The sequence below is a fragment of the Muntiacus reevesi genome, chromosome 12 (assembly GCF_963930625.1).
Source record: "Muntiacus reevesi chromosome 12, mMunRee1.1, whole genome shotgun sequence".
Lineage (NCBI taxonomy): Eukaryota > Metazoa > Chordata > Mammalia > Artiodactyla > Cervidae > Muntiacus > Muntiacus reevesi.
This window is the reverse complement of record NC_089260.1, coordinates 14,212,898-14,229,947: the sequence shown is the minus strand read 5'-3', so window position 1 is coordinate 14,229,947 and position 17,050 is coordinate 14,212,898. Positions and strand designations below refer to the sequence as shown.

At 44.8% G+C, this 17,050-nt stretch overlaps 1 protein-coding gene across 1 annotated transcript; it reads left to right on the top strand.

Annotated features, from left to right (window-relative positions):
• Positions 1–11,961: 11,961 nt before the first annotated feature.
• On the top strand, positions 11,962–16,500 carry TSPYL5 (TSPY like 5). The gene is made up of 2 exons (XM_065902733.1): positions 11,962–14,210; positions 15,640–16,500. The coding sequence occupies exon 1, from the start codon at positions 12,040–12,042 to the stop codon at positions 13,279–13,281; it is 1,242 nt and encodes a 413-aa protein (XP_065758805.1). The 5' UTR covers positions 11,962–12,039; the 3' UTR covers positions 13,282–14,210; positions 15,640–16,500.
• The last annotated feature ends 550 nt before the right edge of the window (positions 16,501–17,050 follow it).

The window sequence follows — 17,050 nt, the reverse complement described above, 5'->3', positions numbered from 1 at the left end:
CATCCATGTTGCTGCTAATGGTTTTATTTCATTCTTTTTAATGGCTGAGTAACATTCCACTGTATATATCAACCACATCTCCTTTATCCATTCCTCTGTCAATGGACATTTGTCTTGACTATAGTAAACAGTGCTGCAATGAACATTAGGGTGCATGCATCCTTTTGGATCATGTTTTTCTACAGATGTATGCCTGGGAGTGCAATTGCAGGGTCATATGGTAGCTCTATTTTTAGTTTTTAAAGGAATTTCCATACCATCCTCCATGGTGGCTGTACGAATTTACATTCCCACCAACAGTGTAGGAGGGTTCCCGTCTTTCCATACCCTCTCCAGCATTTGTTGTCTGTGAATTTTCTGATAACAGTAGTCATTCTGATTAGTGCGAGGTGATTATGAAAAATGCCAGTTTGAGCAATAACCTGCTGGTGTCCTAACTGTCTTAAAGTGAGAATCAGAGGGGCCATGTGGGCCATCTGATCAATTATGTGGGTACTGACTGAGAACGGGAAGAAGAAAACAACCCAGAGAGGCAGTGTTAGTCAGAAAAGTCTACCACTTGTGTCAGAATTCTGTTACTTGCTTGGTAGAGATTTGCAGATACAGCTACTGGTTGAGCAGAGCAGTATGGATAGGTCTCTGAGCTGATCTCGCAAAGCCCTCATATTGTAGGGAGATGAAAAAAGTTTTCAGAGTCTAAGTCACACAGGGTAAGAAATCAGAGGTAGCACAGAATCTTAGGTATGAAAAAATAAAACCAATTAAAAATAACAATCATTATCTTTGAAGTTTAAAATGAAAAGGGACAAACATCTCGACAAAAATATAATCCCTTGCTTGTGCTCGTCTTGAGTAAAGCTGTCTTCCGGTTCCCATCAGTTCCTCACTTGCCTTAACAACACAAGATGGAGTCTAGCTTGAGTCAGATTATTGTTCTTTACGTTCATTGGCTTTTCTTGAGTGACAGCCACAAAAATTGCTCTCCTTTTTATATTCCTTCATGATTTCATTTAAAAACTGAATTAAAGATAAAACAAACAGACAAACCAAAAAAACAAGGTTGAGGAACAGGGGTGGCAAAGTAGAATCTACAAGCCAAACTGTCGTGTTTGGCTATCACAGGATTTTTAAAAATTTTGTTTAAATTCATTTGTTTTTAATTGGAGGACAATTCCTTCACAATACTGTGTTGACTTCCGCCATACATCAACGTGAATCAGTCATAGGTATGCATATGCCCCCTCCCTCTCGAACTTCCCTCCTCTGTCCACTTCATCCCACCCCTCTAGGTTGTCACAGAGCACCAGATTTGAGCTCCCTGTGTCATTCAGCAAATTTCCACTGGCTATCTAGTTTTACATATGTAGTGTACATGTTTCAGAGCTACTCTCTCAATCTGTCCCACCCACACCTTCCTGCACTGGGTCTATAGGTCTGTTCTCTATGTCTGCATCGTCTTTCAGTTCAGTTCAGTTCAGTTCAGTCACTTAGTCGTGTCCAACCCTTTGCGACCCCATGAATCACAGCACGCCAGGCCTCCCTGTCCATCACCAACTCCTAGAGTCCACCCAAACCTATGTCCATCGAGTCAGTGATGCCATCCAGCCATCTCATCCTCTGTCGTCCCCTTCTCCTCCTGCCCCCAATCCTTCCCAGCATCAGGGTCTTTTCCAGTGAGTCAACTCTTCACATGAGGTGGCCAAAGTACTGGAGTTTCAGCTTCAGCATCAGTCCTTCCAATGAACACCCAGGACTGATCTCCTTTAGGATGGACTGGTTGGATCTTCTTGCAGTCCAAGGGACTCTCAAGAGTCTTCTCCAACACCACAGTTCAAAAGCATCAATTCTTCGGTGCTCAGCTTTCTTCACCATCCAACTCTCACATCCATAAATGACTACTGGAAAAACCATAGCCTTGACTAGATGGACCTTTATTGGCAAAGTAATGTCTCTGTTTTTAAATATGCTATCTAGGTTGCTCATAACTTTCCTTCCAAGGAGTAAGTGTCTTTTAATTTCATGACTGCAACTACCATCTGCAGTCATTTTGGGGCCCCCAAAAATAAAGGCTGACACTGTTTCCACTGTTTCCCTATCTATTTCCCATGAAGTGATGGGACCAGATGCTATGAGCTTAGTTTTCTGAATGTTGAGCTTTAAGCCAACTTTTTCACTGTCCTCCTTCACTTTCATCAAGAGGCTTTTTAGTTCCTCTTCACTTTCTACCATAAGGGTGGTGTCATCTGCATATCTGAGGTTATTGATATTTCTCCCAGCAGACTTGATTCCAGCTTGTGCTTGTTCCATCGTCTTTGCTGCCCTGCAAATTGGTTCTTTAGTATCATTTTTCTAGACTTCATATATATGTGTTAATATATGATATTTTTCTCTTTCAGACTTACTTCACTCTGTATAATAGGCTCTAGATTCTGTCACAGGAGTTTTAAAGTGAGGAATTTCACAGAAAAATACAGATTTCTCCATGGCTATGATCCGCTGGAGTTCAGTGGCAATTGCCAGCCGGAGATGGGGTGTAGTTCCCTCTTCCGTTCCCTATAGGCTTGCTCTGGGCCTATTTCCCTCACCTACTCCACCTGCTGGGTCCTAAGCCTGAACTCTGACCCTGGCCGCCACCTGACACTGTGGAGTCAGTGCGGTACAGAATCACTCTGAGAAGGAACCGCGGTTTAACGCCATGAAGACTGGGTCTAGTCTGTGTGTGAATGGGGGAGGACCAGGAGCGGGAAATAGTTTTTGAAGCAATTGGAACAGTTTCCCCATATGCATCCATGTACAGGGGAAGCAAAGAAAGGGAAGTGAGGAGAGACAGAAAAAAACGGGACAGAGAGGAGGGCCTGGTTCTCAGAAAAGGTCCGGATCCATTTGGTAGCAGGGAGCAGGCTGGAACTTACCAGCCCACTCTTCGCATGATGCCTTCCACAGACAGCACCAGGCTCCAGCACGCGGTCAGCCGAGGAGGCCCTACTGCAGAGGCTGACCTCAAGACACACGCCAACCTTCTCCTCTAAATTCTGCAAACTCTTTTGGAATAAGCCATTCCAGCTCTGGCCTGAACCACCACGGAACTGCACCTACAACATGACTCTGTCCAGCTGCCCACCAGCCTGTAAGGTGGGCTACAGGTACCATAGTGCCAGACTCAGTATCAGGATACTAAGGGGACCTTCAGTCCTGATATTTCCCTATGAATTCAGCATTTTGGATCAGTGTGTTTTCTCTGAGAATTTGGTTTCTTTCTTGTTTGTTTTTAAATATTATAAAACATTGTGAATGTTACACTACATCTGATTTCTCTCTTTGTGCTGGTGGATAAACATCAGAATCAAATCTGTGGCCAGCTTCTAGCAAGTGTAGGAGACACAAATGGCTGGGATGCATTCAGGGACAGTCAACCTTCCATTATCTGTTGGTTTTGCATCTGTGGATTCAGCTAACCTCGGAGGAAACTATTAAAAAAATTCCAAAAAGTGTCAAAAACAAAACTTGAATTTGTTGCACACCAGTAACTATTTATATAGCATTTACATGGTATTGGATATTACATGTAATCTGATGATTTAAAGCAGGGATCCCCAACCCTCAGGCCACAGACCAGTAGCGGTCCATAGCCTGTGAAGAACTGGGCCTCACTAGCAGAGGTGGTATCTTCCATAGAACCAGTCCCTGGTGCCAAAAAGGTTGGGGACTGCTAATTTAAAATATATGGGAGGATGTGCATAGGTTATATGCAAATACTACACCATTTTATATAAGGGTCTTCAGCATCTTTGGATTTCTTATTCAAGGTGGCCTCCTAAAAGCAATCTCCTGCAGATACTCAGGGACAACTGTACTTTGCTTTGCTTTTTCTTAATTTTTGAGCTCTTTATTTTCCTTTGTTCTTTTTCTTGACTGCTAATTTTAAAGTGCTTTAAAAAATATCTTATTGCTATCAGATGCTACATAAATATAGAATAAATAACCAAAGAAGGCATTCCAGAAGGCAAGGAGCATCTTCAGTTAAATTAGTCCAGGAACAATCAAATCTCAGGCTTCTGGGTGCCAGTTGATTGCAACATGCAATTGAACATTTTAACTGCACAATGCTTGCCCATTAATTTAAAAATCAATTTAATTTTATCTTTGTTCATTTTCCTCATGTACTCAATGAAAATTCCTAGCTTCATGAAAACTGATGGCTTACCATGGGGTGGGGGGAGGGTGTCTTCTCACCCTCATAGCTACCTGGCTGTGTGTGACATGTGCTAGTTGATATGATTGGATTCACTGCCCTACCCCCATCCCAGGATCCCAACTCCCTGCAGGTACTGGTTGTCCTCCATGAAGATCCTATGTGTGTCTGTTAGTTGCTCATTTATATCCAACTCTTTGTGACTCCATGGACTCCTGCCAGGCTCCTCCGTCCATGGGATTCTCTAGGCAATAATACTGGAGTGGGTAGCCATTCCCTTCTCCAGGGCATCTTCCCAGCCTGGGGATTGAACCCAGGTCTCCTGAATTGCAGGCAGATTCTTTACTGTCTGAGCCATCAGGGACCCTGTGTAACCCATGCAGGATCTTAGATTTTATATGAAGTTAGGGCAATTCCAGTTACTGTTTTCCATACTGACCTTTCTCAATGACTTTTGTTCCTGGGATGTCCCAAGATTCATATCTAAGTCTTGTTGGGATCTTTTCTTCCCAATTAATCTTCCAAGTGAAAATCTACCAACTTCACTTCTTTCTCTAGAATTCTTCTGTACTATTAACGTGTTGTTGGGAAAAAAGAGAAGGTACAAGTATGTTAAGAGTGTGTATGTACATGTTGGTGGGAATGTAAACTGGTGTAGCCACTGCGGAGAACAGTATGGTGATTCCTTAAAAATCTAAAAATAAAATTACCATGTCATCCAATAATCCCACTCCTGGATATAGATCCAGAAAACATAAAAACTGTAATTGGAAAACATAAGGAACCCCAATGTTCATAGCAACACTATGTACAATACCCAAGACATGAAAGCAACCTGACAGATGAATAAATAAAAATGTGGTATGTGTACACACACACACACACACACACACACACACACAATGGAATACTGCTCAGCCATAAAAAAGAATAAAATAATGCCATTTCTTGCAACATGGATGCACCTAGAGATGATCATACTAAGTGAAGTAAGTCAGGCAGAAAAAGATAAATATATGATATCACTCAGATGTGGAATCTAAAAAAAATGATAAATGAGCTTATTTACTAAACAGAAATAGACTCACAGGCATAGAAAACAAACTTATGGTTACTAAAGGGGAGGGAGGGGCGATAAATGAGAAGTTTGGGGTTGACTTACACACACTACTATATATACACAAAACAGATAAACAGCAAGGATCTACTGCACAGCACAGGGAACTGTAGTCAATACCTTTTAATAACCTAAAATGGAAAATAATCTGAAAAAGAACATATATATATATATATATATATATATATATATATATATATATATACACACATAAAACTAAATCACTTTGCTGTACACTTGAGACTATCACAACATTATAAATTTTCATTAAAAAAGAGTGTGTACATACAGGAAAGGGAATAATAAAGATAATAAAATTATGGGTAAAATACGAACAAAACATGGCATGAAAAGAGACGGTAGGGAAAAGAGAGGCCTTGCGCCTACAGCTCTCTGCACCAGACAGCATGTGGAGGTGCTGACGGAGGGCCGCCTTCTTGTTTTGGAAAGTGGTGAGGGCTGCGGGACAATCCGGGAACGGCTCTCGGGTGATTCAGAGAAGGCACCATGCAGCTGACAGAGGAGGCAAGGCCAGACGCTGTAAACCACCAAGCTTCTACTCTGGTTGGAGATGAAGGCTGCTATATGTATATCCCAGCCAGAGAGAAATTCAATGACTAAATTACACATTAAAAGTAGTAACTGCAATAAATAAGGTACACCCAAGATTGTAAGTTCTACTTACAAGCAATTAATGGAAGACTCTCTTGGATAGCACTTAGTTTTGCTTTAGGGCCCCTTCTAAATTGTAGTGAAAAATCTTCATATTTGGTGATTGGAGTCTCATAAATTTCTTGATTTTTACAATTATAACCATGTTTTATGAGGTCTTCTTTCAATACTCTGTTACTTTCTAAAATAATCAATGTCATTTACCTTCTAAGGAGTTTTGAAGTCAGCTGTCCCCTAAGTTTCTTTGGTTTTGGTATTGCCTGGCTTAAACCCATCAGTTACTCAGTCTAGTCTAGGTAATATTATTGTAGTGAATATGAATTTTCATAGTTGTAACAAGTTATAAAATTCAGATGAACTTAAACATGGCAATTCAAGTAACTATGTGACACCACTAAAAACACAAAATTCAAAGAACTTCCTTTGGTAACATGTACCCTGCACAAATCCTTCTGGCTGCCCTGTAATGGGAATAAAGGCCCCTAAGAGTATTTCTTGTCTGAGTCCAAATTTTCAAGCTGGGAACTAGTTCTCCCTACTCTGAGAGGAGTACTCCCTACTCCTTTCCAGGGAGGGTGGTCTCTACTAGTTCCCTAAGAGTTTTGACCCCTGGAGGGGTAACTGTGAGAATTCCTTTCTGAAGATCTTGCACCAACAAACCAACAAGGCACTCTCTAAATGTTCCCTAAGTTCTTCAACTCCAGCCAGCAAAGATTTTTGTCTCCTCTTTGTGTGGTAGAGATTTGGCTTATATGTCACATTTTTCTTCCTTTATAATTTACATTATAAACTCTTAACACTCCATGGTTTGCCCTTGCAGAGCTAAAACTTTCTCTTTCAATGCTATTGTATCTTTCCCTCTCAAGAAATTATTTTGAAATCCAAAATAAGAATTTGAGTTGCTAAATTCTACTCTTTCTGGGCTCTTTGGTATTTTCCCTTCTCTATAACAAAAGTCTCAGCCTAAAAATCTCATTTTTTTTGGTGAAAAGAAAATGCCAGGGAGGAAGATTATGTCTACCAATACTTTAAAATATTTTGCAGCTACTTATATGACATGAGACTACTTATATGACATTGAGAGTCCCTTGAACTGCAAGGAGATAACCAGTCAATCCTAAAGGAAATTAACCCTGAATATTCATTGTAAGGACTGATGCTGAAACTCCAATTCTTTGGCCACCTGATGCAAAGAGCTGACTGATTGGAAAAGACCCTGATGCTGGGAAAGATTGAAAGCAGGAAGAGAAGGGGACGGCAGAGGATGAGATGATTGGGTATCACTGACTTAATGGACATGAGTTTGAGCAAGCTCTGGGAGACAGTGAAGGACAGGGAAGCCTAGCATGCTGCGGTCCATGGGGTCGAAAAATGTTGGACATGACTTAGTGACTGAACAACAACAACAAAATATGACGTGAACTGAGTGTTAGGTGGTCTACTATAAAATTGTGCCCTTTGGGTGGCAGGGTGGGGGGAGGGAAGTGGGAAAAAGTTAGGCACAGTTTTCAAGATATTAAGTTCAAATAGTTGTCACAATTTACCTTTAAGAGGCAGATTTTTTTCTTTCCCTCTTTGACTTTGAAAATATTCCCTACGTTGCTCTCCTTTTTGATGATCTTCCATAATCTGGGAGGGTTAGTTGGCAAAATTTCATACAGTAAGCAGTACTCACTGTCTCATCTAACAGACTCAAACTATCACCCTGGGGGAAAAGAAAATCTTTGTGGCTAAAAAATGTCATCTGGGATCTTAAAGCCCATCAGCAGGGAGACAGTGAGGAATGTGGTTCTCTTGGCTGGGGAATAGGTTGGATGACTGGAATGTCTTTTTCCCCCAGCATGTTAATTTCTACGATTGGAAGAAATCAGACCTTAAAAGGAATGGAAGAAGTACAATTTTCAGAGAACAACAGCAAAGACTAGTTATCGGGGAAAGGTGAAAATGCTTCCAGGTCTGAGTTCATGACAGTAAATTTGTATTTCATAATCATTTCATAGAATGATTTTCACAAATGCAGTGCAAATGAAGATGCTTTATTCCCAGTGTGGACTGCTGAAGTGAAATTCACTTCTCTTCAGCATCATCATGCTACATATACATACCATAGGAAATGATTCACAACATATACATATATATATATATATCAGTTTTTACATATTTGTAGGTGTATATGAAGGCATGTGCATATATAACTATATTAAATATATATATTTGAAATTAAAAGGTATCTTTACCCACTAGAGAGAGTCTGATATTTCAATCTATCAAGCCATAATTTTACCTCTCAGATTAGTGGCTAAGAGTGTGGGTGCAGGAGTTGGACTGCTTGGGCTAAGACCATTTATTAGCTACGTGACCTTGGGCAAGGTCCAGGATCTTTTTGAACAGCAGGAACCTCAGCTCTAAGATGGGAAAAATAACTGTACCTGCCCAGTGGAGTGGTTTAGGGATTCAGGGTTTGGAACATGGTACTGGATAAAATGCAAAATAAAGGTGAAATTGTATTATAATTACTAGTATGTGTAAGGGCCATGCTAGGTGCTTTGAGGGACAAAAAAGAGACACAGTCTCTATCCTTATACATCTACTGTCTAACTGGAAATCCAAGATGCAGTCTCATATAAATTAACTGTTAATGCCTGAGAAGAAAACCAACAGTGTAGTTCAGTAGCACAGACCAGCTTCCCAAGGAACAGAGGAGTGTATATAAGGTGTCAGTTTCACATTTGCTTCTCTTTACCCAATGCTTATCTCTTTGACATGATGAAAGGCTCAAGCAGATTGTATAATAAACACTGCAGCAGTGGTCAGCCTACGTTAATCCTGCAGTGGTTTAGTCATGGGTAAGCGTTATGACGCAGATGTTAATGCTGGACAACTGTTAGTGCTCTGAAAAGTGAGCCAATCCATCAATTTCTGCAGTTTATACAGGGATGGTGATGACTTCAGCTGATCCCACCCTGCCCCCTGACTCCCTGCCGAGATTTACAGAGAATTCCAGACTGTGGTCGTCTGGTTTAAGTGGTAATTCTGTAAAGGAACTAGCAGAAAACTGCATGTTTAATTGCCAAATGAATGTATTACAGTTAACAACTTCTCTATGAGATCCAGGGTTGTTTATTGTGCTCTGAAATGATGATGGAAGGCCTTGGGAAGAAGTGATTATGAAAGGGCCTTCAACAAGATTTAAGGTGATTCTTGGCTTAATCCCTTTTAGGTTAAATATTAATTCCCCTAACTTAATTTTTAAAGCATCACTCTAGATTTTTACCCAAGACTGTTCCTGAATGGTACTCATATCAAAAGATGCTTTCCAAAGCTAAATTATCAGCTTAATAGGTTTCCATGCACTGATATGAATACATAAGCTGCACCTATAAAAGTGCTTCTGTGGCAAAAAGAGGGATATTCTGAGTTCAGAGTAAACTAAAAATCAATTTATAAACTCAATTTTAAAAACTCTGCTTTGGTTCTTTCACTCAACAATTATTTATTGAGTGTTTTTCATGTATCAGACATCAGACACTGTTGTAGTCACATGTGAACAAAACAAAGATTCTTGCCCTGATGGAGCCGACATTCTAGAGAGGGGAGGCAGTTAAATAATAAACATAATAAAGAGTTGGTATAGTGTGTTACGGGTTTCCCTGGTGGCTCAGATGGTGAAGAATCCACCTGAGATGCAGGAGACCCAGGTTCGATCCCTGGAGTGGGAAGATCCTCTGGAGAAGGGAAGGGGTACTACCAAGGTGTCAAGTGCTAAGGAATAAAAAAAAAGTAGTGCAGAGTTAGAAGGATGGGGCTGGGTGTCAATTTTAAATAGGACAGTCATTGACAAGGTTACATTTAAGCAAAGTGTAAAGGGAGCCAGCCAAGGGAGTTGAACCATACCTGGGCAAAGAGCCAGTGCAAAGGCCCTGAGGCAGGAGTCTACCTAGTGAGTCTGAAGAACAGTAGGTAGGCCAGTGGAGTTGGAAGTGGGTGGGAGAGACAGGAGGATGTGGTCAGAGAGGTAAGCGGGGTAGTGGCAGGGAGGGAACTGAACAAATCATGAAGAGCTTTGCAGGTTATTGTAAAGCCTTTGAGAAAGATAGCAGTCACTTGTATTAGGCTAGTTTGAAGTAAGGCCCTCTGCTGTGCTAAATTGCTTTAGTTGTGTCTGACTCTTTGCAACCCTCATGGATTGTAATCCTCCAGGCTCCACTGACCATGGGATTCTCCAGGCAGGAATACTGGAGTGGGATGCCATGTCCTTCTCTAGGGGATCTTCCTGACTCAGGGATCATACGAGCATCTCTTACCTCTCCTGCATTGGCAGGTGGGTGCTTTATACCATTAGCACCACTTGGGAAGTCCACCTGAATCAAAACAATTCCTCTTATTCCTTGTCTCCTACACTTCAATTTGAATGTGGAAACAATCCAACTGAGATCTTGTTAAAAGTCATATTCTAAATTTGTAGGTCTGGTGGGGGGGGGGGGCTAAAATTCTGCATTTTTAACGATCTTGCAGGTGATGCCAAACTGCCAGTCGACAACCCCACACTGAGTAATGAGAGTGAAGAGAACCAAGGGGCTTTGAGGCTTTCTCCTCCATTAGTTGGTTGCAAGGGCCTTCTTGTTCCCTTTGAGCTTAAAAGGACATCCTGAAAGCTTTCATACTGGTCATAACCTCATCACTGGCCTCACTCCTTCATGTTCTTTCACCTGGCTGGTAAGGGTATGGTCCAGAGCTCTCTTGGAACATGAGATATGTTGTTTGGTTGTTTCTATGTAGGGTCTAAGAAATTTCTAGGGCCTCCCTGCTGCCACTATGGGGGCTCTGCTTCTGAATCTTCACCTGGGAAGCCCTGCTCTACTCCTTGAATGATAATAGTTCTCTGAACACACCCCTGTCTTACTCCAATTATAGCAAGTAATTCTGACTTGTAGCCTTCACTCCTGATCCTATACCTTGAGTGATAGCCTGACTCTGTAAACTAGGCCTGAGGCAGATAGAGGATGTGGGTGATAGTGCTGGGATGAAGAGGTACTCAGCTGATGCTGGTGCAACAGGTAAGGGTGAACTTTTTTTTTTCCTGTGGAGTGCAGCTAGTGAGATCTTAGCTTCCTCACCAGGGATTGAACCCTTGCCTTTTGCAGTGGAAGCTGCTTTACCAACCACTGGACTACTAGGGAAGTCCTGAGTCTGAATTTCATAAAAACTAATGAAGTAATTTACAGCTGAACAGGCCTGGAAGGACTAGATACTGGTGAATATAAAACAAAGGTTATGAGTCAGATAGACCTGGGTTAGAATTATGCTTCCACGCCTTACTGTGTTATGTCAAGAACGTTCCTTGGCGTCTCTGAGCCATAGTTTTCTCATCTGGAAAATGAGAATGATAACGATACCTCCTTCATACATTGAGAAAAGGTATATGAAGCACATAGTAAAGTGCCTGATGTAATGATACTCATAAAATACTACTCGCTATTAGTTTTATAATCACTATTAAACTCCGACCACATGTCACATCGCTCTGTGGCCTGGCATTATGGTACTTACCTTTAAAGTCCCTGGAGTTAAAAGTACCAGGGCACATCCCTCAGCAAAGTCTTTCAAAGATGGGACAGACCAGGAGCAGGTTCATCATGACAGATGTTATAGTAGATAATGGAAGGAACTTTAGATGGTTAGTTTAGAAAGCATATGATGGGGGAACTGATAATGATGGCTTTTCTGAGGGTATCTTGTAGAAGAGGACCCTGAGAGCACACCTGAGACCAAAGGGGAGGGAAAAAAAGGAAACGGAAGCACATCCCTCTGTAACCAGTGAGTGAATTTAGGGGTGGGACGGGGAGGGGGGGTGCGATGAGGGGTGGGGGCGCCCGCGAGGGTCGCGGCTCTTGCGCAGCTGCGGCGGCGGAGCCAATCAGAGGGCGCATCCCGTCCTCGCGCGACGGTACAGTCGTGCCGTCGTGACGTTGGCGGTTGCCATGGAGCTCCCCGCTCCGAAGGGCCGCGAGTCGGCACCAGGGGGGCTCGCGGCTTTGAGGTCCAGTCCGCCGCCGCCATGAGCGGCCGGAGTAAGGGGAGAAGGTCCTCCCGCGCCAAAGGCCGTGGCAAAAGCCGCGCCAAAGGCCGAGTCCGCGCCGCGCCTGACGACGCCCCGCGGAACCCGGACCCTCCAGAGTGCCAGAGCCTCGGGGAGGAGACCATGGCGGCACAGGTGCAGGCTGGCGCGGGTTGGGGTGGCCCGGAAGGCGCTGAGCCCTCGCCGCCCCGCCGGCCGGGGGAAGAGGCTGCCTGCCGGCTGCCCCTAGACTGTGGCCTCGCGCTCCGGGCCCGGGCTGCGGGGACTCTCGGGCAGGCGGTGACCAGGCCGTGCCCGCCCACGGCCACATCCGTCCCGGAGCGCCTGGTGACCGACACTGTCTTCGTGGGAACCGTGGGCACCTTGGCGAGGCCGAGAAACGGGCCCCGCGTCGGAAGCCGCCGCAGCCCTGCGGCGAAGAAGACACCAGATACCTGTAGTGCGGTGGGGAGGGGGTCTGCGGCCTTGGCCGGGGGGAAGCCGAAGAAAGGGGCCGCGGCTGAGGCCGCCTCCGTCCCCGTGGGCGAGGAGAAGATTGAGAACGCGGGGTCAGGGCCCCCGGCGACAGAGGGCAGCATGGATACGCTGGAGAATGTCCAGCTGAAACTGGAGACCATGAACGCCCAGGCGGACCGGGCCTACCTGCGGCTCTCCCGCAAGTTTGGGCAGTTGCGGCTGCACCACCTAGAGCGCAGGAACCTCCTTATCCAGAATATTCCAGGCTTTTGGGGACAGGCCTTTCAGAACCACCCCCAGCTCTCGTCCTTCCTGAACAACCAGGATAAAGAGGTCCTCAGCTACTTGAATAGCTTGGAGGTGGAAGAGCTCGGCCTGGCGAGACTGGGCTACAAAATCAAGTTCTACTTCGGGCGCAACCCCTATTTCCAAAATAAGGTGCTCATCAAGGAATACGGGTGTGGCCCTTCGGGTCAGGTGGTGTCTCGTTCCACTCCAATCCAGTGGCTCCCCGGGCACGACCTCCAGACCCTTAGCCAGGGGAACCCCGACAATAGCCGGAGCTTCTTTGGGTGGTTTTCAAACCACAGCTCCATCGAGTCTGACAAGATTGTGGAGATTATCAACGAGGAGCTGTGGCCCAATCCCTTACAGTACTACCTGATGAGTGAAGGGGCCCGTGCAGAGAAAGGAAAGGAGGGCAGGCCGGGTCCTGCGAGGCCGCCAGGGGAGACCCCGGAGCCTGGGGTAAACAAGTCCAACTGATCCTGCTCGAGTCTGCGTCCTACCTCTTGCTGGCCTCGTGCCCGGCTGGCCTTGGGTCTTTGGCTGTCTGCCTTCTCTTCGTGTTGGCCTCTGCACACTGTTCCTGTTGGACTTCAGTTGCAAGAATATGGCATTTATGATCATGTTCTTTTGCCTCCCCGTGACATTCTTGCTTTTTCTTTACATTAGTATCATATGTTATGTGATCTCGCCCCTCCTGTTTATTTGTTAAACTCACTTGATTCCAGTGTGTGCTGCCTTTCTCTACATTGCTTGGACCCTGTTCTTGGCTCTGGCCTTTCCCACCTGTCTTTCATGTGGACACTCATGAGTCAATCAGCAAGAGGACCAGCGCATCCTCAAGCTCTGCTACTTCATGGCCGGTGACTTGCCGGGCTTCGAGTTCATGCCAGCCATGCATGCCATCTGTGGCAAGCTTTTCGGTTGCCACTGCAGAATGAAGCTAGTGCACATGGCATTGGCCATCAGCCTAAACTGATTGTCTCTTGGCTCTGGGGTTACCAGCCAAGGTGCCACCTGCAGGATCTCTGGCTTTGGCCAGGGACCCATGCTGCCCTCCTAGACACGGGTTGAGGTTCAGGGTGAGAAGCAGTTTGCTGTGGGTTCTGTACTGTTCGGCATCTCTTCCTGCCTTTGGGCCTTTCTCCTTCCTGGTAAACCTTTGTCAAGGTCTGCATCATACCTCATCACTGTCAGGCCATTGAGTTTTGTCTAGGTTGCCAGTTGGCCCCAATTGGCTTCATGGGCAACAAGGACCTTGAGAACTGCCTGTGGACACAGGCCTTCTGCCGGTGCATGAGACACACACCTACCCTCTCCGGCCTTCCAGGATCCCTGCTGGCTGCCGGACTGATGGGCAGGCTGGTACGTGTGGACATGTGCTCACTGTCGTCAAGCTGTGGCTCCAGGTGAGGGTGACTACCGGACTCACTTAAAATCTAGGCACCTTTATCCACTCCCCCCATCCCTGCCTCACACCTGATGGACTCACCTATAACCCAGGTACCTTTATCCACTCCCCCCATCCCTGCCTCACACCTGATGGACTCACCTATAACCTAGGTACCTTTATCCACTCCCCCCATCCCTGCCTCACACGTGACCAGAGTGCTATAGTGGGGTTGCTGGGGAAGAGAGATTTCAGATCTGTGGGCCTGTGTCTACTTGACCTCACACATCTACACCTCCTTCCTCAATCCTCTGTCTCATTAGCCTCTCTCCCTTCTTTCCCTCTGTCCCTGTGCTTATCCCTCACTCATCCCTCTCTTTCTTTCTTCTTCTTTTTTATTTTTGGTTTCAATAGTGGTACTTCTGAAAGAGAAAACAGAGAGAGAGAGAAAACAAAACAGTTGTGAAACCAGGGTTTTCTGCATAAAGCTAGTGAGTTGGCTGGGCCTTGTTCTGCACACACACACACACACTGGGCTGGAAGAGGGCAGAGGAAGCCAGAAGGCCAGGTGGGTCTGTGGTCAGATCCTGCTCCCTGCCGCCTTCTGGGTTCCCTCTGTAATTCTGACATTGAGATTCCTCACATGGCGGTGCATCTGCTAGAACGGTCACCCCCCTCAGGCAGCAGTGTTGGGGACTAGGGGTTACTCCTGCTTTGGCCTTTTCCTCTGCCTCCTAAGACCCGGTTGCCTTCTGTTTCTTCCTCTGGGCAAGCGTGTCTTGCCCTCTGGACTCTCATTCCCCAGCTCTCACCCTCAGCAGTGAGGTTTCTGCCTTCACATACCCTTGGAAGTAGACTGTAGTCTCCAGTATGTGGATCCCAGCTGTTCTGGGGCATGGGGATGGGGGAGGGGAGTACCTTTTCTGAATCTCCAGGGCTCATTTCCAGCGGGTGTAAAAGCTGAGCTGTGCCCTCCCTGCCCAGGCTTATCTGTGCCCTCTTTCCCCCTCATCCCTGGGGGTGGTGTGAGTACTGAGGGTGTCTGTACTTGTCTTCACCCTTATTTCTCTCTCCTTACGAAAGACCTCCTTCTGAGTTTCCCACAGGCTAGGGAAGTCTTGACTCAAGAGCTGTCAAGAGGGTGTTTGGGGCAGGGGAACTGGGGCAAAAACCTAGAGCAGGAATAAACCTGGTGTGGAGAGCGCTTGGCAAAGCAGCTAGAAGTGGCTTGAGGAGCCTCCCGGGGAGGATAGCTGTCTCTCAGAGACAGAGGGATGGGGAGGAACCTTCCCTAGGGCAGGGACAGAATTAAAGGGCAGTGGGCAAATGTTTGCCGAGGTGAGGGTACGCCCAAACTTTTGTCCAATTTCTCATTTTTGATAGATTTTATAAATCACAAAAACAGAGTCTGAATAACGTTACTTTGGGTACTTTCTCTTTTGTTCTAGGTGTGGCCTTGTGTTTTGTGGAAGATTATGTGCTACTTATTTTGTCTTTAAATAAATCTTACCATTTCACCCATTTTTTGCCTAATGGGAAAATAGAACTGTATAGGTCGGCTTTTTCTTTTTTTTAAAAAAAAGCATTTTCATCTTTATTATGGACATTTTCAGACACACACAGAAGTGGAGAGATCCTATGTGCCGTCACCTAGCTACATCATTTATCAGTTATGGTCAACCCAGTTTCATCTGCATCTCCGTCTCCCTGCCTCTATTGTTTATCGAAAGTTCAAGACACTGCCAGTTCAACTGGGACCACTTTGAGAGACTGAGACACTCTGCTGGTGGTGATCGTGGTGGGGTGCACTCTTAACTATCATATCAGGTCTGCTTTTTGCTTTTCATGTTAACTAATGATGTTCCAGAGATGGGCCTTCGAAATGAAAGTCTTCAGAATTGACAAGAAGTATCAAAAATAATGAAACTGCCTTTTCCCTGTGTCCACAAGAGGAAAGAGAGACTGCTCTGTTGTAAACTCTTTCAAAGACTTATCTATCAGTCTTTGATAAGGTGCTTACTTGAGACCTTTCATCAGAATAACAGTCTTTTTTTCCCCTGTAAGATGGAGACTATTACAATTATCAGCGTGTCCTGGTCTCATGATATAACTCTGAACTTGAAAGTAAAGTATAATTTGGAAATTGTTGCTGTGTTCTGTGAAAATAACCTCCCAAAAGTAATCAGTAACTGGTTGTCTTACTTGGTAATTTGGCACTCTGGTAATAATGCAATTATTTCTCTGTTTGAAACAGTATAAATAGTCGTAAGCGTGCATGTGTGATGGAAACAATAAAAGCTTGTATCTCTTATTATATTTTATTATTTTTAAAAAAGAATTGTAAGGTTAAGCAGAGGCTGGGTAGTTGACACCATGTATGCTGTGGCATACATGAGTGATTCCTAAGCCTCAGGCCCTTGTGTGACTAACTCTGTAACAATATATAAAATTGTGATTCCCAAGCCCTTATCAGAGATTGAGATCCTGTGGTTCTGGGAAGAAGCCAGGCAGTCTTGTTTTTAGCAAGCTTTCCAAGTAATTCTAGTGCAAAGCTTCTCAAATTTTAGAGTTCCTCTGAATCGTGTGGGGAATCCTGTTAAAATACGAATTCCGATGCAGCAGTCTGGAGTGGAAGTTGAGATTCTGCATTTCTAACAAACTTCCGGGTGATGCTGGTGCTGGTGGTTTGTGAACTGTACTTGGAGTAGCAAAGGAGGTGACCTCAAGGACCTTTCAAACTAAGAGTAACAACACTCGGTCTTGGTTACACCTCCGAGTTATGTGCGAAGCTTAAATGTACACACACTGGCAGAGCTCACAAATACCAACTGAATCAGAATGGGGAAAGGAATTGATCCG